Source organism: Eubalaena glacialis, chromosome 5 (assembly GCF_028564815.1).
Source record: "Eubalaena glacialis isolate mEubGla1 chromosome 5, mEubGla1.1.hap2.+ XY, whole genome shotgun sequence".
In the NCBI taxonomy this organism is placed as follows: Eukaryota; Metazoa; Chordata; class Mammalia; order Artiodactyla; family Balaenidae; genus Eubalaena; species Eubalaena glacialis.
In genome coordinates this window covers 19,952,931-19,978,542 of record NC_083720.1, presented here as the reverse complement: position 1 = coordinate 19,978,542, position 25,612 = coordinate 19,952,931, and the positions used below count along the sequence as shown (strand labels likewise).

Genomic DNA, 25,612 nt, shown 5'->3' with positions numbered 1-25,612 from the left:
ACTGTTGCCTCTCAGGTGCCTGAGCACAAACATGGCAGAAGCCCTGCAGTGCAGGACCCCTTCCCGTGCCGGCTGCCACATGCACGCCAAAGTCTCTGCAGTGGATTTACCACTCTTTCATTGTACTGCTCACTTTCTGGGCTTTCTTTTCACACTTTCTGCATATACAGTGGATAATTTTATGTGTCTATATTGCTGCATGTCTCGTTTCTAGATGATCTTTCTACGGTTAAACCTAATCTCTCTCTGTAGGAAATAGAGCAAGGGGGAAGAACTCAAGAAAGGATTTCCTCTTTCTCAAGAGCTCAGTTTTCCAGATTCGATGATCTATCCAGTGCTAGTATCTTTTATCTTTGTCAAGGGCTCTCTTAAAATAGACAAAGCTCACTTGAGATAGGTAGGACTCCCGTTATTTCTATGGGGGGAGTGGATTGATATTCATCCTCAAGTCAGAGAAGATAGAGGTACAGTCATAAATAGAGCTCAGGACTTTTTGGAGGGCAAATAGTCCATTATTCTAATTGGAAAATAATGAATGGTTTGCCTAAAATTTAATTTTCTTGTACTTATTTTCAAAAAACCAAATTTCACCCTCCACTCTATTCCATTCTCTTTTGTAGAATAATGTGGGTAACTCTACAAACGGTAACAACATTTACTATCTTTCCAGTTTTATTATTTACCTTAAAGACCCCTCAGAAGTGAATCTGGGATGAATAAGCTTCAACATCCACTCCCTGATAGAAGATACATTATTGTTTGTTCCCCACTAGTAGCGTATGATTGCTCATTTCACCAACAGCACTGAGAATTGTAATTTTTAATTCTTTAATAATTTGAGCGAGAGGAGATGGTATCTGTATGTTAGCATGCATTTCTTTTATTACTAGAGGGTTTGAAATTTTAAAATACGTTTGTTAGCCATTTGAATTTTCTTTTCTGTGAATTACCTATCCACGCCTTTTGCTTATTTTTCTACAGGGCTCTGGAAATTTTCCCTATAAATTTGTTTGCATACTTTGGATATTAAGAATATCAATCCTCTGTAAGTTATAGTATAGAAAAAATTTTTCCCAGTTTGCCCTTCACCTTTTTTGTTTATGATCTTTTTGATGTACAGAGGTTTTAAGTTGCATGTTGTCAGACAATTTATATTTTTGTTTTTTATCTCTTCTACTGCTTTTATATTAAAAAATCCTTTCCCACATAAACATTAAATTCATGTTCAGACCTCTCCTATTCAGATCTTTTATATTTTCATTGTCTTCATTAACTGTCATTGAGTCTCTAAGGCCTAAGGTGAACTCATGGTGATTCCTAGGGAAGACCTGAGCCCAGAAAGAACCCAACAGACTCAGAATCAGAGTTGGGAGTGGATCTTGGGCAGATGGCAGAAGAGACACCCTGAGTCTCTTACGGGACCTAAACAAATGAACATTAATCAAACTGGTTTCCTTGGTGGAATTACGGGTTGATTTGAACATATACAAGTTTATTATATTATCAGGGGGGGAAAATTCCATAACATATACAGTATTTTGAAATCCCAATGCCATGCATGTAGCTATGGGTTACTTCAGTGCCACAGTGGGTAGGGTTCATGAATCATTATAACCCAAGAGGTTATTTTACCTGGGGACTAGAAATGAGAGGATGGAAAAAGGAAGCAGCAGAAGTGGGTGGGGGTATTTTTGCTCCTTGCTAGATGGAGATGGGTGAGTGTTGAGTGAAGAATGAAGGAAGCCTTGGAGAGAAAGAAAGAGGAACTGGGGCTTTTGGGGGGGGCATTCCAGAATAAAGTTCTCATATACATTTATTGGGTGAAGATTCCAAATCAAAGATTTTAACTAATATTCCTTTTATAGCATAAAACAGACAAAACCAGAAATACCTGCAAAGTCCTAAATCTCCTTTCAGTTCTGAATACATTTTTATTGTTGCTGTTTCCTGGTAGTTGACTGATAGCAAATTTATTATTAATTGACACCTCATACATTGTAACCTACACATCCATTTATTTAAAATCAACATGCAAGAAGACATTCACTCTGCAAGACAGTTTGGTTAACAGAAGCACATCTGTAGATGAGCTATCTCTGCTAATATGACACTTTCAGCGCAATGATAAAGAACCAGTGACAACCGAAATCAATTCTCTCTGCTCAGGTGCTAAAGAGGAGAGATGCCTGTTGTAAGATCTGTGAATAAATGTCCAGACAGTTTTCTAAAAACAGTTTAATATCAATCTTATGCAAAACTATCTTTTTCTTCCAATATAGCAAAACTTCAACTAGCAAGAATGCTCTGAGAGGGGGGCAGTTAAGCCAATTCATTTACCTTGTAACTGACAATTCCTTGAAAAGTTATTTTACTTCAAGATTTACTGAGAATCTTCACATTTCACTATCTTATTAAGTAGAGGGGAGATCTGTCATTAATGGCTGGCTATAATCTTGTGAACATTACAATGTGGAAGTTCTCTACATTGTGGTAGAACTGTGTATGTGTGTGTGTACACACATAGAAACACAGAGAGAGAGAGAGAGAGAGAGGGAGAGAGACAGAGAGAGAGAGAGAGATTCCCCCGTCCTCATTTGCTACTAGGGTGCAAACTTTGGCCTAGGTTCCACTGGTCAGAGGCATATGGGCAGACCTCTGATTTGGAAGGGGCCTTTTATAACAGGCAGCACTCAGGGCATCCTTTCTGCTAGTGGGGAGCTGGCCATCTGCAGCAGAGGCAGAATTGTTCTGTTTGGGCCACAGAAACTCCCTTACCAGGTCAGTTCTGGGCCTGGTTCTGGGCAAGCTTTCTGCAAGCACAGCTTAGATAAGCTTGTTCCTCCACCTCTCCTAATGATTCTGTGAGCCTCCTAATAACCTTAACTAAATTTTTTTCTGTTTAAATTGGCTATGGTCTACCACTAAGAATGAGAACCAGCACAATACACATGAAATGTCTTTGATGACTAAGAACTGAACTTGTTTAAGAGCCATCATTCTAAGAATGAATTTTCAAATGCAGAAATGTGATTAGCTAATACTTGTTGAGCAATCACCATGTACGATGCCTGTGCTAATTACTTTACTTGCATTAGCTCATGTAATCCTTAAAACAACTGAAACAGTAGCTGTCCCCACTACCAACAAGCAGAACGAAGTTTAGACTGATCAAGTGACTTGCCCTGTCACACAGAGAAGACAAGTCAGGACTTGAACTCTTGCAAGTTGGCTCCAGGGCCTGCCCTCTTATGCACCATGTCACACCACAGGAAGGACAGAAGATTCCATAGATTGACCAGTTCACGAAACCAGATCTATTCCCGACAACAGCTTACTTCTTCGTGATTTAAAGCACAAAAATTTAAGTTATATAAAATATGTATAAGCGATTAGATTCTGGAGAACTGAGATTTTTATTATAAGTGAAACGTCCTAACTACAATTTACATGAATTATTTCAAAGGCCCATACAAGTAGCAAACACATAATACATAACTGTTCTATCTGCAGTAACCAGAGTAAAAAAGTAATCATAATTTTTTTTTTTTTTTGGCAACTGCATAAAATTCCATAGCTGTGTGATCTTAGACACGTCATTTAAGCTTGGTGAACCTCGGTTTCCTTATAGAATAGAAATCTCATCATCGAACACCTATTTTATATGAGAAATGGATAATAACAAAGGCTTATTGCAAGATTAACATGCGAATGTAAGTAACAGTGCCTTACAAAAATGTTTACAAGTAACAGATTTTATTATCATTAACCGCATTTTAATGAGCAGTTTACAAAGTTCTTTTGCATATCTTAATCCACTGAAATCCCACCAAGACCCTGAGACAGATAAGAGGTATTATTCTCCTTTTATATGAGGAAAATGAAATTTAAAGAAGTTTTATGACTTATCCAAGGTCCAAAAATGGATAAAAAGTGGAAAGGATCGGAGCTAGATACTTGACTCACAACTTTACCATGATACTTCATTTAATCTCTTTCATGAAGTAAAATAAATCTTCTTATCAATAACATCTATTACTGCTATTATTTTAAAATCTTTCCTGGGATTATGGCATAGTTGATATTACATGTTTATTCTAATATGGAGCTGGACGAAAGTAGGCCACTCACCTTTTTGACTTCATACTTAATGGCAAGTTTGACACGACTCAGTGAAGCTTTATGCCTGTGCATCTCCAGAGGCTCTGCCGATTCCAGATCTCCATTCAGAATGGCTTCTACCTCTTCCGAGTCTCGGCAAAGATCCAGCACACCCACTACGAAGTCTTTGCATTGCATGGAGAGCTTGCGATAGTCATTCTAAGACCAAGAGGTTTAGAGTTTAATACAGAGAATGTGCTTTAATTCAATGGAAAGTGTTTAGGGGTTTTGTGAATTAGAAAAAGTCTCCCTACCTCTGGGTAGGAAGTTGCAGCCCCCAGGTGGATGCAAGTTTTGTTCAGTTCGATACCAGCTGGATTTGCTCCCACCTACCCCCTTAGCCAGCACCTTCTACAACCTGTACAACCATGTGAGACAGTTCTGAAAATGGTGTGCATGTCAGTGACTGATTTATATTAAGAGATGTTGGCTAAATAAATGCTAATGCTGAAAGACCAAAGAATCGAAAGAATCTTTCTTGTACAGATGAATAATAGTTTTCTTAAAGCTCAAACAAAACCATTTCTGCGATGAAAGTTCTTTAAATTAAGTGGCAATTTGGCATAGAAGATTGACTATGTATGAAAATAACCTGTCTGGTTTACCATCCATTGCCTCATTGGAGACAGTGCTTCTCAAACTGTAGTCCTCGGACCAGCAGCCTCAGTAGCACCTGGACATGTGTTAGGAGTGTAAATGCTCAGATCCCACCCCAGGTGTCCTGATTAGAAACTGACGTTAACTGTGTTAACACACTCTCCAGGTGTTTCTGATACACATTTGTGTTTGAGAATGATGGTTCATAGTGAAGGCAAAGAGAAGGATAGGTACCAACGTGGAGGGTATTTTTTCTTGTTTGTCTGAAGGGCACATTATAATGTCCTGCAGAGCTTCTAGAGAGAGAGAAATGTCTGATTATATGTAATTGAATTCTCAAGGGTTGCAGAATATCAATACCTGAGAGAAAAATTTTCAGGCTACTGGAACTAACACCTTGCTAAAAATAATCTGTGAATCTTTAATTTCATGAGCATATTTATATAGTGTCATGAACTGGTATGAGGAAGTCAGCTGTCAGCATTCCCTGTTACCTACTGAATGGAGCTCTATTTCTAGCCCATTGATTCCAGTCTAGGTGTCAATGACCATCTCTTGGGAAAGGGCCTTACTTTTGCAACCTCCAGCTCCACTTCTACGGCTTTCACTAAAATTTTAGCCCATTAAGAAAATTAATCAGATGATAATCTAATTTGGTGCACTTGAGGAAAATAGAATCCCTCATTCCAACATGTCCTGAGATACTGTATATGTCTAATAACTGAGTAACATTTAGCACAGCAGAATTTCTGGGCTTCCAAAAATCATACTTTAAAAACGACATGAAGAATTTCAATTTTTTTCCCCTTAAATGATTAATTAACTTGATTTGATGGGCAAAACTCATGTCACCAACTAAAATAAACAAGAAGAGGAGAGACAGTTTAAAGGCTACACAGACTAGAATAGTTTCCATTTCAGATATCAGAAATCCAGATACAGAACAGTTGCAGTTAATCCTTTTCCCCTCATAAGGGAACAGATAAAATGAATAAAAACTTCAATCTTTGGTTTCCATTCAAGTTGGTACCATGCAACTGATAAAATTAATAAAATGTTCAGTCTCTGGTTTCTATGCAGAGTGTCAGTTAAATATCCATCTGCCTTCCATTCCTGAAAGACTAATGAAATATTTTATTATAGCATCCAGAAGAAGTATTATCCATGTCTGTTTCCATATAAAGCTCCCCTTTTAATACAATTTTTTAGATGAAATTTCCTCATGTTACTCGTCAGTTCAGACTGTTCTGTAAGATTTGGTACAACACAGGATGGCCAATTCTCCATTGATCAGAAATAAAAGAGACTATTTTCTATTCTTGAAGAAAACATAGGAACCAATTTTGCAGGAATACCTGAATAATAACTCATTATTTTTAAAAATTATAATCTGTAAAATTATCCGATCTTAAGGAAAGCTTTGTGGCTTTTTCATATCCACTAAAAGATCAGTCAAAAAGCAAAAAACAGGTAACCAAGTTGCAAGGACAACACTGTTTTCATAACAATTTAAACATTTCCTGCTGGAAGAAGTCTGCTATCCAAGTACAGAAAATAATCAGAGCTGGAGGTAATAGCGATTTCTTCTACTGGGGTTGTGGGATACCATTTGCCAATATATGCAGAGCTCTCAGGGAAAGATGGAGAGCACCACTAAAGATGGCCTTTCCTCAGTTGCAGAAGGAACTATCTAAAGTCTGAATTGCAACATGAGCTGACTCTGTCAGTTCTACCATGAGGTCCTGTCTCATGTTGTCTCACAACTCAGACCGTTTATCTGGTCTGAATTTTCTAATGATGCTGTCTTAATTTCGTTTTGCTTGATCATCTTCACTGTGCCGCTTTTCCATTACCATGGCCCTCCACAAAGTTACCAGATGGATCTGCAGCCCACTTTACAGAGCAGGAACTCAAAACCTGGAAGACGTGCTCAAGCCAGAGGAAGAACAACGAAGCTCGGGCCTCATCACAACCTGTCTACAGGTTTCAGCAGGTTTTTAATGTGTATGGTTGAATCATCATTCTAATCCCTTTTTATCCTTAACAGGAAAATTGAAATCCAACTCTAAGGAGGCGTGGTCCTGTCAGATCCTTTCCCTAATAATAAAAGAGGCAGGATAGTGTAGTGATTAAAAGGATAAATCTGAAACCAGACTTCCTAGGTTCAAACACTGCTTCTACCACTTACTGCTTCTACCACTGTGTGATCTTATAGAAGTTACTTAGCCTCTCTGATGAGAATAAGGCTATCTAATATTGCTACTATGAGGATTAAATGCTTTGAGTGTGCTTGGTACACATCGAATACTATAGAATTGCTTCAGTGTTACCAGGTACAGCATGTTACATAGAATAGCTAGGACTGGGACCCAAGGCACCCAAATCTAGGCTTAGCAGATGGGACCTTGGCTACAGTCTTTGTTTTCTCATTTGTAAAATGAGAGGTGTGTATAGTCAGATGATTCCTAGAGTATTTTCCTGCTATAAAATGCTATCTTGCTTTTGGATTACATTCATTTTCCTCTTCCTTACAGTCCTACTGTGATATAAGTTGAAATTGTTTTTCTGCTTCAAAGAGGGGAAATTTGAGGCACGGAGAAAACAAATGGCTTTTTTTTTTTTTGCAAAAAAAGTGCATCATTGATTCAGAATTAGGAAATTAGTAAATTTCAGCTTAATAAATGACCAGCTTCCTTGCCACTGACATTTGAAGGATTAGACAAGGAATCCATCCTGTCTAATATTCTGTTTCTCAAAATAGCTTCAGATAGCATTTGCACATCGAAAATACTTCTTTAATAACCTGTCACCAAGCTGTCCTCCATTAATCTATCTATATCTATACCCTAGAATGTTCAACCCTTGGGGTAATGACCTTCACATGTTTTCGGCACCATGCCTCCTGCACTCTTCAACGAACTTTGAAAACTGCACGGTGGCTGAGAACCTTCCGTGAAGCACCTAAGTGATGGCAGTTTGAGGGATGAGATACTGCATCTTACAGGCCATTGATAAGATAAAATAGTCATACGTGTCTGAAACGGAAAAAAAAATCACGTCTTTTTCACTAGGGAACACGTTGTCTTTTTTTTTTTTTCATTTCAAGGCCAGTACTTTGAGCTCAAAGCCTCTGTGGAAAGAATATAGTGAACACCATGGAATAGGGCAAATTAAGTGACCCTGCCACAGAAATAAGCTTCACTTCCTGCCCGTTCAGAGCTCCGAGTCTCTGGGTCAGTGCTGTGAAAGCACTATTTTCTCTGTCTGTCTAAAGCCCTGACAGGTGGACATGAGTGTGGGATGAGAAGGCAAAGAGGTGAAAGGAAGGCAGATAAGAGAAGAATAACAAGGACAAGTAATAATGGGAAAGAAAAGGAACATTTAGTCAGGGGAGAGAGACCTGTAGTCCTTAGAGACTGTAACTTCCAAAGAAGTGTCTGTATTTGGCTCAGAGATGTTTATGCTACACGACTGCTTTCCATATAATTCAGAAAAAGGAACTGTGAGATTTAGATGATTTTTGCATACCCTTAGATATTTGGCAGCTTTATGGATGCCTTCTTAAACTCAGTTGTGTTTTCTCCTCTTTTTGCCTCTTCACTTATAATAGTTTCCCACCTTTGAAAGGTTATCAGAGGTGACTCTTTATGTCAGGGTAAAGGAGATTCCAAGTATTATCAATATGGGTTTAGCTGGCTTCAAGGGGAAAACTATGAATAACAAATTTTCTTAACATTGCTTCACTGAGACTACTTCTCTGGACAGAATTGCATACATCACCATCTTTCGGAAATTATTAAAACATAATCTAATCACAAAGCTACAGTAATCAGGACAGTATGGTACTGGCACAGAAACAGAAATACAGATCAATGGTACAGGATAGAAAGCCCAGAGATAAACCCACGCACATATGGGCACCTCATTTACAACAAAGGAGGCAAGAACATACATGCAGAAAAGACAGCCTCTTCAATAAGTGGTGCTGGGAAAACTGGACAGCTACATGTAAAAGAATGAAATTAGAACACTACCTAACACCATACACAAAAATAAACTCCAAATGGATTAAAGACTTAAATGTAAGACCAGACACTATAAAACTTTTAGCGGAAAACACAGGAAAAACACTCTTTGACATAAACCACAGCAAGATCTTTTTTGATGCACCTCCTAGAGTAACAGAAATAAAAACGAAAATAAACAAATGGGACCTAATGAAACTTAAAAGCTTTTGCACAGCAAAGGAAACCATAAACAAGACAAAAGGACAACCCCTCAGAATGGGAGAAAATATTTGCAAATGAAACAACAGACAAAGGATTAATCTCCAAAATATACAAACAGCTCATGGAGCTCAATATCAAAAAAACCAAACAATCCAGTTAAAAAACGGGCAGAAGACCTACATAGACATTTCACCAAGGAAGACATACAGATGTCCAAGAGACACGTGAAAAGATGTTCAACATCACTAATTATTAGAGAAATGCAAATCAAAACTACAATGTAGTATCACCTCACACCGGTCAGAATGGCCATTATCAAAAAATCTAGAAACAATAAATGCTGGAAAGGGTGTGGTAAAAAGGGAACCCTCCTACACTGTTGGTGGGAATGTAAATTGATACAACCACTATGGAAAACAGTAGGGAGGTTCCTTAAAAAACTAAAAATAGAACTACCATATGACCCAGCAATCCCATGACTGGGCATATACCCTGAGAAAACCATAATTCAAAAAGGGACATGCACCACAATGTTCACTGCAGCACTATTTACAATAGCCAGGACATGGAAGCAACCTAAATGTCCATCAACAGATGCATGGATGAAGAAGATGTGGCACATATATACAATGGAATATTACTCAGCCATAAAAAGAAACGAAATTGAGTTATTTGTAGTGAGGTGGATGGACCTAGAATCTGTCATACAGAGTGAAGTAAGTCAGAAAGAGAAAAACAAATATCGTATGCTAATGCATATGTATGGAATCTAAAAAAAAAAAAAAAAAATAGTACTGATGAACCTAGTTGCAGGGCAGGAATAAAGAGGTAGACAAAGAGAATGCACTTGATGACATGGGGTGGGAGGGCAAAGGTGGGGTGAAGTGAGAGTAGCATCAACATATATACACTACCGAATGTAAAATAGTTGGCTGGTGGGAAGCAGCAGCATAGCATAGGGAGATCGGCTTGGTGCTTTGCAATGACCTAGAGGGGTGGGATAGGGAGGATGGGAGGGAGGGTCAAGAGGGAGAGGACATGACGACATGTGTATGCATATGGCTGATTCGCTTTGTTGTGCAACAGAAACTAACAAAGTATTGTGAAGCGATTATACTCCAATAAATATCTATTAAAAAACAAAAAACAATCTAGAACATTCCCTTTTGTAGAACCTCTTCTACAGACTTTCAGTATATAGCAAGCAAAACGCTTAAAAACAAGGTTTGAGTGACACTTGGAATAGTGAATTAACAAATTTAGAATTATACTTTTTATTACTATGTTGAAATAAAGTGACATTTAGACTTTGAACGCTTTTCTATTCTCTTCAAACAGAATTTGAAGTTTTAAATTTGCTCTACCTGAGTTCTGTCAGAAAAATAATAATTCATTTTAGGTACAAGGAAATAAATCTTTTCAAATACCACATAATGAATCTTTTCAACGGGAGTAGATATAGGTGATATTTATTTTCTTCTTTTTATTTTCCCACATTTTCCAACTTTTTTACAATAAATATGTGTAGCTTTTATATTAGAAAAGAATGTAATGGAATAACAAATAAAATTATACTAAGGCCAGATCTCCAGAAGGACAAGATGAGTGTTGATGGATGTCGAGGGAATTTGGTGCATACAGAAGGGAAAAAACCCCCACAAAACTTTCCTACCATTTTCTTTCAACTACTTCCCTTGAATTATATTGCTAGTTGCATTTGTGTAACTCACACTTAAGTGTGAAAGACTGCAATAATATCTGAAAAGCAGAATCATCACTTTTTCTGTGATCTGATACCACAACACTAAATTAAAAAGATTAACTCAGCATACAGAAAATAATTCAAGGAATTTATGCCTAGAATCATCCTCTTAGGTGGATAACGGGAGGCAAGAACCTGCTGAAAAACAGTCTGACTTTCACCCGATCTACGAAATCTCCTTTTGCCCCAGATTTAATAGGTAGAACCATCCAAAATGCACAGCAGGCTATAACAATTAAATTTTAAAAATGTTCCACTATTAATGTATAGTTTTTTATAAAAATAAATAATTCTGCTTGACTGGAGATGATGTCCAGAAAAAAAGTTCACTCATAAAAAAACAAAAAAATCTATTAAAGCAAATCAATTTGCTGTCCTTATATTTCTGGGTTGATCTCATGTCTATGGCTCACCATTTTGAATATTGTGGATTTCACTTGTGGATTTCAGGTACAGCCATTTTTGTCACAAATAAAATGACTTTAGTCATTCATTTAAAATTTTATATTAGCCTTTTGACTTTCAGTCTAAAGAGATATACAAAGGGCTTCCCTGGTGGCGCAGTGGTTAAGAATCCGCCTGCCAATGCAGGGGACACGGGTTTGAGCCCTGGTCCGGGAAGATCCCACATGCCGTGGAGCAACTAAGCCCGTGTGCCACAACTACTGAGCCTGCGCTCTAGAGCCTGCGAGCCACAACTACTGGAGCCCGTGCGCCTAGAGCCCGTGCTCCGCAACAAGAGAAGCCACCACAAGGAGAAACCTGCGCACCACAACGAAGAGTAGCCCCCGCTCGCCGCAACTAGAGAAAAACCCACGCATGGCAACAAAGACCCAATGCAGCCAAAAATAAAATAAATAAAAATAAAATAAATTAAAAAAAAAAGAGATATACAAATGTTTGGGCCAATAAACAGTGCATGCAAAACTAATACTATTTCTATATTGGGTGCCACCATACAATCAACTACAAAAGAGGAAGAATTTGGAAGGGAGCCGATCACACCACATCCCTCCTTCAACAAAAGAGAAGGCTCGTGTACGACTTAACTCTTACCCAGAACACAGAGCAGCACCGCAATTACAGCTCTCTGATATAGTATATACCCACCCTCAGAGCGAATTTATCACAGCTCCGTGGTGAGAAAGGAAAATCAGCAGGTCGTTTGTGAACGACGCTCCCAGTCCCTCGCGGTTTTAAATCCACTGGGCGAAACTGATTCGGGAGCAAACTACGGAAAGCGCCTGGTGGCAGCCCGGAAGGGGAAGAGCGCGCAGGGCAGCCGGGGTGGAGCGCACAGCTTACCTTGAACTCCTTCTCTATGTTGGCCAGCTTGGCCAGCTCGTTGCTGAGCTCCAGGGCGGTGAGCACGGGGTCCTCGCTGGACAAGGACAGATACGCTGGGCTGGCCAGCCCCTTGTAGGCATTGATCCTCGAGCGCGAGTGGCTGAAGGAGTCGTGCCTCTGCTTCTCCGTGCAGTCCCCGCACTTGCAGAAATAGTCGTGCGGCCGCTCGATCCTGGCGCCCTTCATCAGCAGCATGTGTACCACCTCGTACTTCTGGCAGTGCGCCGCCAGGATGATGGGGGTGATGTCGGGGGAGAAGCGCGTGCCGTCCTCGTCGTAGGCGTAGAAGTCGTCGTCCTGCAGCTCCTGCTCACAGGGGCTCAGGGTGAGGCGCTTGCTGGCCGCGAACCCCGGGTGGTTGAGGATGGCCTCCACGATGCGCACGTAGCCCTTGCTGATAGCGAGCAGCAGGGCGTCGCCGATGCGCGCCAGGTTCTCCTTCTTGAGCAGCAGCTCGGTCACCTCCAGGTGCTCATTGCCCACCGCCAGCTGCAGCGCGTTCTGGCCCATGTAGTCCACGCAGTTGACGTTCAGCGTCCTGGACTCCTCCAGCATCTTGCGCACCACCGGGATGTTGCCGTACTCGGCGGCGTCGAGGAAGCGCTCCTCCTCGGCGGTGAGGCTGGTGCCCCGATCGTTGAACATGAAGGCCGGGCCCCGCACAGCCTGGCGCCGGCCCTTCTCGCGCATCACCGTCTTACGCCTCAGGGAAGGGCTTTCCTCCATTGACCTAATTAGCAACAGCAACAAGGAAAAAAAAAAAAAACCCCAGATGTATAATATTAAGGCATATTGCTTCCTCCCAGATGTCGGGCCATTTCTGGAGTACACAGCATCCACCGTGCACATCTGTGGCCCGAGGACAGCCAGGTCCGTTGCTGACACCCGCCTGAAATTTACACCTGTACCTAACACGGGCTGCTAGAACCCAGAGAGCGGCCGGAAGCCCTTCAGAACAAGAGTTCCTGTTCCGTAGAAAATGACACTCACAAGGAATAATAATATAAACGATTTCCAGACACCCCGCGTCTCCCTTGCGACCCTGGTAAAGATGGGACTCATCATACCTTGTGGAAATAACCTTACTACTGCTCTTAAAAGTCTTGAAAATAGGGGCGAGCAGGTACCTGGCACCAAAGCACTAGGCTTGAAGGCTAAAGAAATTAAAAATTTCAAGAATTAGGCCAGAACAATCCTCTCAAGTCACTGCATATTTTTAACTAAATAAAATCATTGACACAAACACACACAAAGCCCAGTATTTAGGCCAAGTATTATCTTTCAGGATCTTAAATTTGCTATTTTTTTCTCTTAAGGGTATCCCACTCCACTCCCCCACCCCTCCAAAACACTTACAAGATTCATTTTTTTTCAATAACACAGACAAGATTTAGCAATTATAAAATGAGAATATCAATCTAGATTTATTTTTTTGAAAATAACTGTGTAATGAGTTGTTTAATTACCAATATTATATAGTTACCTCTTTGAACTAAAAGGATATGGTATGATTTATGGTTTAAAAATCACTAGTATTACTTTATGAATAAAGCAACTACCGTTGACAAAATAGCATTCACAGAGTCAGGGGTTGAAAACTAACTAGAGAGGCATTGTCTTCCGCGGGGGGCCTGGAGGTTGGCATTAGGGAGCATCTCCAGCAGGTGAACTCAGAGGCGGGTAGCAGTGTCCCCTCAGTTCTCAGCTCTGTGGGCCCCAAATTAAGAAAGGAGCACTGAAGCCACTGGCAGAGGTTTCCCAGATAGAGACCAAGGAAATGTGGCCAGGCAAACCTACAGAGGTAAGGAAACCTTTCAAAGAAGTCCCCCGACAAGCTTGTAAACTTGTCCAAGGGCAGAGGGTGCTGTGACTGGCCCCCCATTCTAACAGCTCAACTAGTGTCAGGTGATCAACTTTAAAAAATTAAATGTAGTATTTATATATACACACACATTTATATGAATATACTTATATATACACATATGTACACACACATGTATCTATGTGTAGGAATTTCTAGAAAGCAATACAAGAAGCCTTTCATTGTATTTATACCTGGGGCTCTGGGGAGTGGAACTGAGGAGCCACAGGGGAAGGGAGATTCTTACTTTTCACTTACAGCTTTTACACATTTTGAATAGTTTTAACCATAGTTTGAATATTTTTATTAAAAATAAAATTTATGTTTAAATTAAAAAAAATTTTAATCCCTTAGTTGACAAAAATTTTTTAAATATACGTATGTATTACATTATACATAACCATTACACTATAGTCTTTCTGAAGCTAAATAAATGCCATATGTTTGACTATTATTAGTAGGTGTGGTGTGTAGAATAGTGTGTGGAGTGAGGTGTGTAAAGTGTGTGGTGTGTGTGTGGGAAACAAGGAGGTGCAAGGCTGGTTAGGGGCGTGTGTTTTGTGTGTGTTTTTTGTGTTGTGTGTGTGTGTCTTTGTTTGTAGAATGATGATTTTTTAGGTGAACAAGAACTGGGAAATAGCATTCACTGAACTGCATAGAAGAGACCTTTGCTTCAAGATCAAACTCTATGACAAGGGTCTTTAAAAATCTTAAAAATACTGTCATTGTAATAAGTTGACATACTTCTTATTACATTAGTAGTACTGACTTCATTAGATTAAATATTACTATTAAGCTACAAACCGGTACTCTTCAAATGGCTAGAACTTCCATATTGTATATATATATATATTTTTAATGGCTTTTCTGTTTTTTGTTTTAAATTTTATTTATTTATTTATTATTTATGGCTGTGTTGGGTCTTCGTTTCTGTGCGAGGGCTTTCTCTAGTTGCGGCGAGCGGGGGCTACTCTTCATCGCGGTGCGCGGGCCTCTCACTATCGCGGCCTCTCTTGTTGCGGAGCACAGGCTCCAGACGCACAGGCTCAGTAATTGTGGCTCACAGGCCTAGTTGCTCCGTGGCATGTGGGATCTTCCCAGACCAGGGCTCGAACCCGTGTCCCCTGCGTTGGCAGGCAGACTCTCAACCACTGCGCCACCAGGGAAGCCCCCCATATTGTATAAATGATGAATTTTGTGCTTACCATTGATAATATATTGACATTATTTATGACTACAGAATATATATGCAGAATATGTAAGTCTGCAGAATTCCACTCTATCTCAGATGGGTTATCTTTGGGGAAATAAACTCATTACTCAAGTGTCACATCTTAATGGAATAGGGCTTTTTATCTAATGATTGCTACCTACAAAGAAAATCACTCATAAAAACCCTACCTTTTCTCCCAAAAGAGAGTGATCTGAAAATACCAGAAAATGATTCTTTCATAAATTTTTTCTTTGCATTTCTTAGTATTTTAAAGTTGTTTTTCTTAGTATCTCTTCTTCTTTTGGAACCTATACCTCCGTTTTGTGTATTTGAGCTGAAATGTGGGGTTTTAGTACTATACAACACAAGTCACATGAGCCATTTTGATTTTGTCTTTAAAAGATTCTAACACTGAGTTAAGTGTGAATTAAGATTTTTCAGTTAGAACAAGTTATACTGCTATTTCAAAATAAAAGTACTGACTTGGTGCTACTTGTCTTCATGGTGAATCCACATAAGAAGTGTCTTGTTTTTTTTTTTTAACTTTCCTTACTGTATTAAGATAAGCTTCATTAATCTGGACTGATAAAATGGTATGAGTCACAATCAGTTCATCCACAATGCATTAGCATGGCCTCAATCTCGGCTGGTCTTGACAATGCATCTCCTCTGGCATGAGAAATAAGGAAAGAGTGAGGGTGAATGGGAGAGGATGCCTAACCTTAGTAATGCTAACACTAAAATCATTTTGCCAGACATTTTCTTACCTTTAGATCCTCACCCAGTGGGTCAACTTATTCAGCACTGCAAGGGTGCATTGGACAGGGTCTTCTTTCGGGTAAAAGCATTGGAGAACCACTGACCTAAATCAGTTGCCCTACAAGCACCATGTGCGAGCTCCTTCCTGGCTGATATGGATGGCTGGTAATAGCTGACTGCTATGGACTGAACTCTGTACCGCCACAAATCCATATGTTGAAGCCCTAATCTCCAATATGGTACGTGGAGATGAGGTCTTTGGGAGGTAATCAGGGTTAGATAAGGTTATGAGTGTAGAGCCCTCATGGTGGAATCAGTGCCCTTGTAAGAGGAGAAAACAGAGAGCTTGCTCTCCCTACCCTCCCACCACCCCCTCCTTGTGAGGATACAGTGAGATGGCAGCCATCTGCAAGCCAGGAAGGGAGCACTCACCAGAACCTGACCATACTGGTACCATGATCTCAGACTTCTGGCTTCCAGAACTGTGAGAAAATATGTTTCTGTTGTTTAAGCCATCCAGTCTGTGGTACTTAGGCATGACAGCCCAAGCTGAGTAAGACACTGACCATACATCTTAAGGCAAAAAAATTTTTTCATGCTTTATGAAACAAACTTTGGATTCCTAGTACTTGTCCAAACACTTAAGCAGATAAAAAGTTCTTCCTGAGAAATATTTTTGTGCACCCAAAGGCAATCCTTTGCTCCATTCTATTCAGAGGCAAAAATATAAGCAACACTCCTCAGTTTTCGTAACTTTGCCATCCACTCATCTGACTTCTAACAGTGTGACTTGAGGCCCACCTGCCTCAAGATCACTTGGAATACCTGTTAAAATTCAGACTTCTGGGCCCCATTCTAGATGAACTAAATCACTCTCGGGGGTGGGGCCCTGGAATATATATTTTAAATGAGCATCCTTTGCAATTCCTACACACACTGAAGGTTGGAAACCTCCAGTATAAAAACAATGGAGATATCCTGGATCAATGACCCCAGGCTAGGAGGCCTGTAAACACTTGTCACACTGCCCCTGCCAAAAGCAAAGTTGGAATAATATGTTTGAGCAGTGCAGGCTAAGGGACAAGCAGCCTTACATTCATTTAGGTTCCCTACCCTTTATTACCACTTAAAATTTGATCTTCAGGAAGCTATTCACCTGAATCACAGTAAATAAGAAGCCTGTAAAATGCCTTCACCAGTGACCATTTAATGTCATGCTCTTTCTTTTATCAAGGATTGATATTTTTAAAGGGTTACTATGTTTCCTTCAAAACTGCCTTTAAAGGGTTAAAGAGGTTTTCCATTATAGTATCTATTGTACCTTTTATGAGAATTCAAGTGCTAAAATCAACCTAGAATTGTGTATCAAGAAGCCTGTCTCTCCAGATGAGTTTGCTTCCCTTAATCTAATAATATGAACTGTATACCCTTGTCTTTTTTTGTGGCCCAGGGTACCTAGGAATTTAGCTTAGATCTAAAAATGCTCAATTACCATCAGTATCCTAACCCAGGTTTCTGGCACAGTCTTTCACCTTCTCCTAAATGATTTCTGACATAGATTTTAAATCAGTTATCCTGTATTCCATGTGTCTTAAAACTATTTTATGGTTATCTAAATTCTTTTTTGAAAAACAGAGTATTAATAAATACCCCCTCATATGGGCCACCCCTGCCCACATTCCTGGATGGTAAGCTCATGCTTTATTTGTCATTACCCAATGCCCCACAGGGAGTAGATACTCAATAAATATCTATTCAATTGAGTATTCAAATCTCTTCCTGGGCCCTATCCTCTCACTTGACTTCAGCTCCCACATGTACAACCATCTGTCCTCTGGTCACTCTAAAATGCCCCAACTCACGTTCTCCCTTAAACCAGCTCCCCCTCCTAACATTTGCATCTTAGTCCAGTATTCAGGCTTAGCAATTTCAAGGTCATCTGTGACTCACTGTCTTGATCCTGTCAGTCACAAAGTTCTGAAGCTTCTCCTTTGGAATGTTTCCTGTACCGGACCTTTCCTTCCAATTCTCATTGCCAGAGCTATCCTCCAGATCTTTAACTTGTCGTGGCTGGATTATTGGAACGGCTTTCCGGCAGAGATGGCACAAGGGAAGGCAACGAAACTTTACTGAGTTCCTGATATATGTGTCTGTTTCTCATGCACTCTCATATTTAATTCTCGTAACATTGCCAGGAAGCAGGTATTATTTTCTGTTTCATAAATAAGAAAACTGAGCTCAAAGGAAATTGCCCAAGGTAATACACAGAGTAAAATGCAGAACTGGGATTCAACCTAGGGTCTGTCTGACTCCTATTCTTCCTGGCACTTCGTGCTGCTCCTGATTTCCTCTTTGTATCCCCACAGACATCCCCAGCAGCTTGCACTTCTTAACTTCTGCTTTTACTGTCACGCTTCTCTTAAAAACAAAACAAAACAAAAACAAAAACAAACTAGGTCCTCCAGCTGATTTTCAGGGATGCTGACAGCCTGCCCCACCCTCCCTAGCCAACCTTCTTCTCCTTGCTCCTCAGATTCATTCTTCACTGTCTTATAAACATATTATTCTGCTTATTTCTGTACAGTAAAGGGTACAGGTATAAAGTATCCTATACCATCAAGGATATTTTTTTGAAAAATTAGCAAGGTGCTTTTCAATTTTGCCTTTCCAAATACAAGATCTTGACCCTGGTTAACTCGGGGACATCTTGCTTCAGCCTTGGGGTGGGGGAGGGATGCAGTATAGAGTTGCATGAGTTTAGGGGGAAATAAGATAAATTTTAGAGGAGGAGTGCACATAGAGAGATCAAGGTAATTTTTAGTGGTTTTTTTTTTTTTTTTTGCAAGAAAAATGGGGTTTTGTAAGCAGAATTTGGGAAAAGGGAACTTGTCTTGAGGAAGAATTTGCTTAGTTCCTTTATTTCTCTAATTAATTCCAAAAGAACCTGATCACTGAGTGCTCTCATCACGCAGACAAGATAATTCTCCCACTTTTGACAACAAAGCCATGATGCTTACTGTCCTGGGAGAAGAAAGAAATAACAGAAAGGAAGTAAAAGTCAAGATGTGGATTTAGTAAGGTGAGGAACCACTGAGGGTAGGGGGATTCTTGCCCCGCTTGTTTGATTTGGAGATCTGGAACAGTCCTGCCTGGTTAAGTAGGGAATGGTCTGGGTTTTCTCAAGCCACCCTCAGCTTCCATGTAGTGTGGACCCTGCGCTGAGAGCCAGGGAGCCTGCACCAAGACTAAGGACGACCGCTGGTGCTGTGAGCTGGATAGAGGATGTTGCAGGCACCCAGCTTTGTAGCCCACAGGAGCTGAGCTGAAACCACATATGCCAGAGAGCACATCTGGGTGACAAAGTCAAGTCAGCCAAGATCAAGTTACTGCCACTGACAAGCAGCACCCAGCAGACAATGAACACTGCCCAAGATCGGAAGAGTCAGAGAATAGCACCCTTTCCTCCCTCCAGGGGACACATAAGCTCCCCTCCCCCAATGCCCAGATGCTACAGAGAAGAGAAGGAGCGGCTTTCCAAGAGCCTGAGCAATTTTATCCAAGTGAGACAGTATTTCTTAAAAAGGAAACTTACTTTATATTATCAAACTAAGAGCAGTGAAATTGGCCTCATAGCATCCCTCCAGAGTGCCCTGAACCGGGGGTGGACATGCGGACCAGAAAGAGACTCCAACCCCTTATGGAGATTGCAGGGAGGAATCAGTAAGCAAAGGTCCCTTAGACACCGGCTCGCAGCACAGGGAGACACTGCCCTAGTTGACTAGATCCCTGCGATAATGTAGGTCAAGGATTCCCATCTTATTAACCCACATAATTGCTTAATTGCTTAATTAACTTAATTGCTTAATTTATTGATTGCTTAATTCACTTGTTGAATGAGAATGAATGTCTGTTTAGCAAGCAAAAAACAAAACAGAATTTTAAAAACTAATTTAAACCACAGATTGAACATTTGGTCAATTTTTTTCCCCACTAGTCAGCAGGTAGGAGGCTCAGGGGAAAGGCCTGTTTATGCGAGCTACATGCTGCCCATACAAGTTGTTCTGGTTTCTTGTTCCTGCTACACCTGCCTCTGGGATGTTCCTTTTGTTTCTATCCCTGGGCATACTCTTATTCTTGCCCTGTGCCAATTCAAATCCTTCCTACCTTCTGTGGTCCAGCTTACATTACACCTCTGGAAACAGAGGGTAAGGCTTCACACGGTAATAACTAGAAGACCTGCAAGGTTCCGTTCATTCTGAAATGTTGTCTTCTGAACCTTTCTGAAACCATTTCTGACCACTTCAGCCTGACCTTTTGCAATACTGCTAGTCTGCCCATAAATCTATACACTTTTTTTTCCCTCTCCTTGATTCTGTCTCCTTGATTATTGTCTCCTATGATATTCATGTCCCCTAAGTCTGGTTGAGAATAAATGCCCCATGCTTCCTATCTTATTTTTCATACTTCTTAGCCACCTCTATAGTGCCTAATATAGTGCAGTATATGTTCAAAAATACTTGTCAATTGATGCTAATTCTACAGATAAAGTGACTCAGTCAGAATGTTAACCTCCGTAAGGTCACTGAAAGGAAAAGAATTAGAAAATGAGAGCTCAGAGGTTCTCTCCTAGGGTCTCTCTACTTTACCATGCTGTCTCTAGGGAACAAGAAAAATGAATAACAAGTTGCAAATCAAAATAGCACTATTAAAATATATATAGGCTGAGCTTATGTATTGGAATACTTTGGTTCTATAAAAACAGTTTCTAAAATGGCTCTTTGGGTTGAATCACAAGCTCTTTAGCACTCAGCAACAAATGGACATTATTAAAGAAGTCCCCTCAAATCTTTTATTTAAGTGAGGTGAAGAATTAAGCAGCTACTCAATCTATCTAGCGAGCCAGCCAGCAACCGAGCAAAGTAAACACCACCAACAACGTGAGCCAAAGCCATAAGAAAAACGGGCAAATTGTTTTGACTAATCAGTTCACCACACTGAAGGAGGCAAATGTGCCCACTGGCTAGGATCCGGTCTGTCCTTCTGTGAAGGGCAAGAAAAGCAGGAGGAGCCACGGAAGATAAGTAGTGAGAAAAGCACAGAGGAGGGGGAAAAAGTGTTAGAGAGCCACCACCATGTTAGCTACCGTATTAGGGATGGTGATAATTGGAAGTGGTAATGAAGGTGGGAAGCAGCAGGCACCTGACGGAGGACAAGAAAGTCAGAGATGAAAAGTCACAAAAGAGACAAACCCCACAGTCCCCCAGGGAAGCAGGCACCTGTCAGTCAACGTGGTCGCCTCTGGAGACATCTGACAGCTACACGCTACGCCTACGTGTGAGTGTGCTCGGAACGAGGAGAGGGCATCTGACAGCCTCGATAATGTCACGTTTTGAAAAATCTCTTATATGTGTATTTGTGGAGGGGAAGCAGTAGAGTGGCGGGGCACTCTGAACTTGAGTAGCCCCGACGAGCACCAGCGCACAAGGCTGGAGAGAGGCAGCCCAATCAGTCCGACTGTCTGGTGTAGCGGGGACAGCGCTATGGGTAGCGCCGCTTTCCACACCACCTGCTGCTGAGCCCGCCTCTACCATCACCACATACAGTCCGACAACATGCTGTCACGACCGCGGCCAAAGCAGCAAGACAAGGCACTCCGCTTCAGAAACAGGAACGCGTCACTTTCATGCCTAAAGAGTCCCACCCCAGAAAACAGTTAGAATGTGGAGATTCCAGAACTTCTAAGTCTGGGGAGAGATTTGGATCTCCACAGTCATTAATTTCCTGAGAGTTTCTGTTGGCCAGTGTTATATTCAGAATTCTCCATGCATCATTTTAATAAATCTGCTAATTTTGGTATATGCCCTAATGACTCAGCCGGAGACAAGAAGCTGTGGTTGGAGGGAAGCTCCTGTCTCTGCTCTTCATCGCTTTCCCCGTCATCCCTCTCAGGAAAGCTCTGCCAGACCCTTTAGCAGCTAAGACCAGAAAAGCAAAAAAGCTTTTAAGAGTGTGTTGTTCCCTCTAAAAGTCCACTGGGAGCAGAGGTGAGGACCCCTAACCACTGCCTGCATGAGTTCTTGGTGATGCTTCTTAAACATATGTGCCCAGAAAAGCGTTTAGGTAAATGCCTTCTAGAACTTAGATGTTTCTGTTTCCAGGAACTGCATTTTGTGTGTAACTCCATTGAACTGACTATTGTATTGCTTTGTGATTATCTGCTTTCGTGACAGTCTCCTCAACAATACTGTAACATACTTAAAGAGCAGAGACTGTCTCTCTATATCTCTATATGCCTGGCTGTTAGTACACGGCTGATGAATATCTATCTATCGGAGGCACAGATGTGTGTGTGCTTAAAGCGTTAAGACTGAAGACCTAGGGAACAGACACTTTTCCCCTTCAGATTCAAGCATACCCTTGGTCACATAAAATAATGTGTGGAAGTAGTGGTGGAGGGGAATTTGGAGTCATTCTTCTATAAAAAAGAATGTCATGAATACATTAATATAAATTAATTACCAGGAATTAAAGTAATGTAAACAATCATTCTTCTTTCAAAACAGATTTCTGCTTAATCACATTCAGTTCTTAGTTACACCACAAAATAACTGACGAATCTTACAGCTTGTGATTTTGATCTTACATAAAGTTATATTTTGTCAGGATAATCTGAGGGCAAACAGAGGATACATCTTAGAATTAATAAGCTTTTATAGTTAATAAGTAAGCTTATCTTCAAAAACAAACTCATTTATTAAACTCAGTACTTTCTAAAACTAATTTTTATTATTTCAGGAAGATTAGTGACAATGAAATTAGAAATGAAATACAAATTCAGTCTATAATTGATCAAGAACTTGAGATAAAATGAACTCAATAATAAAATCAAAAACCTCTACTGACCCAAGAGAAGTTCATATTCAGCTATTTAAACATATTAGTCACTATCAATTAGATATATATTAACTTCTAATGTTATTAAAAGCAAAATGATCTGGTTTTCTGTCATTGTCATCCATATCTGAAGTCAAAAGTCTGAGGTTTTTAGATTCTTGTTCCCATCTCATCACCCTGCGACCTATTTTTCAACAGAGAATCCATATGCATCAGTCCTATTTGACAAAATGTATTTAGAAATGCAAAACTGGTGTAAAATATTTAGTAATGTCATGCTCTTTCCTTAACACGTCATGCACTTGTGGACATTTAAATCTCATTTTTAAAAAAAGGTCTAGGGCCAAATTCATATAGTCACCTATTATTTGAATAGTGCAAAGAAAAGAGGGGAGTTTTCTTTTGAATAGGGGAAATTTTCTGACTAGATAAGTGTAGACAAATACCCCTGACCTAGATACTAAATTAAAGACAAAATGCTATAACAATCCTAATTATTCTCATAAAGTCACTGCTGAGCCCCTTATGCACAAGTGTGAATTTGGCACCCATAGTTCCCAACTCCAGACCTTCTATCTGGGGCCAGATTCCTCTGTGTACACCCTGCACAGGCCACTCTTCTGGCTCCCCTGCCAGACTGATAACTACGTAGTGTTGATTGCCTGAAGGGGGCTATCTCAATCCTGAGCCAGGAAGTTGAAAGTATTCCTTCCTATGGAGAGCAGAGAGCTCTGCAAAAACAGCTGTCTTCCTCCCATTACATTTCCTGTGAAGTTTTATAAGGAGAAAACATGAACAGACAGACGTTTGCTATCCTAGCACGGTAATGAAAAATTCCTAAAGTTCTAACCTACTCTTCAGATGTTGTCCAGGATCCTTTTACCTCTTTGATATTAAGAAAAGAGAAAACCAAAAATGATATTTGGAAGGGGTCAATTGTTCCTTGAGATATTCTTATCTCCACCCACCCACCCCCGCCCAATTCTTAATCCTCCTACTTAGTTTAAAACTTTTTCAAGTTGATCTGCCATCAGTAGTCAAATTGAAATGATGAATTAATTGAATCTCATAAATGAGTTAATACTAATTATTAGTTTCCTGTGTTGCTCCTCCTAGGAGTAAATGCATCGAAAATTTCTTTGAGGAAGAGAGAAATGCTTAACCCAAACTCAGCCACAGTGTAAACATTACAGTCAAAGGAAACTGGAGATTTCACAAGGCCTGGGGCTGCTGTGAATTCAATGTCAAGCTTCAGCTTCAGTTTCTCAACTGGACTAGATGAAATCCTTTTCGACTCAAACATTCTATTCTTCATCATATTCTACATCAGTTAAATTTAGGAAGTGTGATTCTAAGATGATTTTAGTTGGGGGACTTCAGATGATCCTCAAATCACACTGTATAGATTACTATCTACTTCATTTGCCTAATAAGATCAGTCATAATTAAGAATAGTCTTCCTTCTGCAACCTTGGTTCTGTTAATAATACTGTCTTCATTTGGGCTTAAATGAATACCTAAAACACAATTGTAAGGATGTTGGTTTCAAGATGATGGAATAAAGGCCTTTCTCACCCCTTCACCTCTCAAAAATTACCCCCTAAACAACACAGAAAACAAAGAACACAAATTTCATCTTCCATGAAACCAGAAGTATTTGTAACCACACTCCACAATATATGAAAAGGAGATAAGTTGGAAGAATGGTGAATGATTTAACAGAGAGAAGGAAGGTCTAACCGGAGTGCCTGTAACAAAAAATAAGCTGATCCACCCAATACCAGAAAAGACTTGGAAACTAAAGGCAAAAGAAATCTCAGAAAGCAGAGACAAGGCAGGAGCCTAAAATGGAGGAATCAGCTGAAATTTTGTGTAAGTGGTGTGTAGTAACCCTCCCCCTAGATTGCTAACCTCCAACTGATATGATCAAGTGACAACCCTCCCACATCCCTATAAGAAATATAGGATACGAAATCTCTGGAGAAATAGAAACAGAGATTCTCTAAATGTGGGGATACCAGACCCAGGGGAGGGGAGGGACTAAGAATGGGGGGAACCCTGGCCAGTTCCAGAATACTAGCAGCCAGGTTTATTATCTCCCAACCCCTTCTCCCTTGTGACATTAAAAAAAAAAGATACTGCATCTCTGAAAAAAGAAAGAATGCTATAACAAAGGAATACTCATAAGACAAAAAGAGCTCTTAGAGATTAAAAATATAATAGATAAAATGGAAAAAAATTCAGTGAAAGAGTTGGGAAATATAGCTGAGGAAATATCTCAGAAAGAACAGAAAAGACAATCACTGGAAAACAGGATAGAAGAGATACAAAAACTAGGGGATCAGCCCAGGAGATCCAAAGTCCAAATAATAGGATTCCAGAAAGAAAGAAGAAATATGAAAATAACAGGTAGGAAATAATAAAAGAAATAATACAAGAAAACTTCCCAGAACCAAAGGGCATAATCTCCAAATACTGAAAGGGTTCACCAAGTATCCAGTTCACTGAATGAAAAAAAGACCCATATCAAGGCATATCATCTAGACATTTCAGAGCAACACTAATGATGAGATCATTCTAAAAGCTTCCTGAAGAAAAAAAAAATTAAAAACCACAAACAAAGGAAGTCAGAGGGTTTTGGAAGGGATGTCTTCAGGAAAACACACACAGTAAGAGACTGTAAAAGATTTTGCTAAAGAGGCAAGAACAAGATGGAACAAATATTTACTCCATGAAAAACAACTAATTATAAAAGAAAAGAAATGCAATCATACTATACTACTTGACTCAGC

The 25,612-nt window shown here is 40.1% G+C and overlaps 1 protein-coding gene across 5 annotated transcripts in view; it reads right to left on the bottom strand.

Annotated features, from left to right (window-relative positions):
- TRPC3 (transient receptor potential cation channel subfamily C member 3) overlaps positions 1-25,612 on the bottom strand; it is a 76,828-nt gene that overhangs the window by 44,527 nt on the left and 6,689 nt on the right. For 2 of the 5 annotated variants that reach the window (XM_061191113.1, XM_061191114.1), the window contains exons 2-3: positions 12,052-12,823; positions 4,129-4,317 (exon numbers count right to left, since the gene is read on the bottom strand). In XM_061191113.1, coding sequence (XP_061047096.1) covers positions 4,129-4,317; positions 12,052-12,823 — 961 coding nt within the window. Of the gene's footprint in view, positions 1-4,128; positions 4,318-12,051; positions 12,824-25,612 lie in introns of those variants that run through there. The other 3 variants (XM_061191116.1, XM_061191118.1, XM_061191117.1) reach the window with 3 other exon arrangements.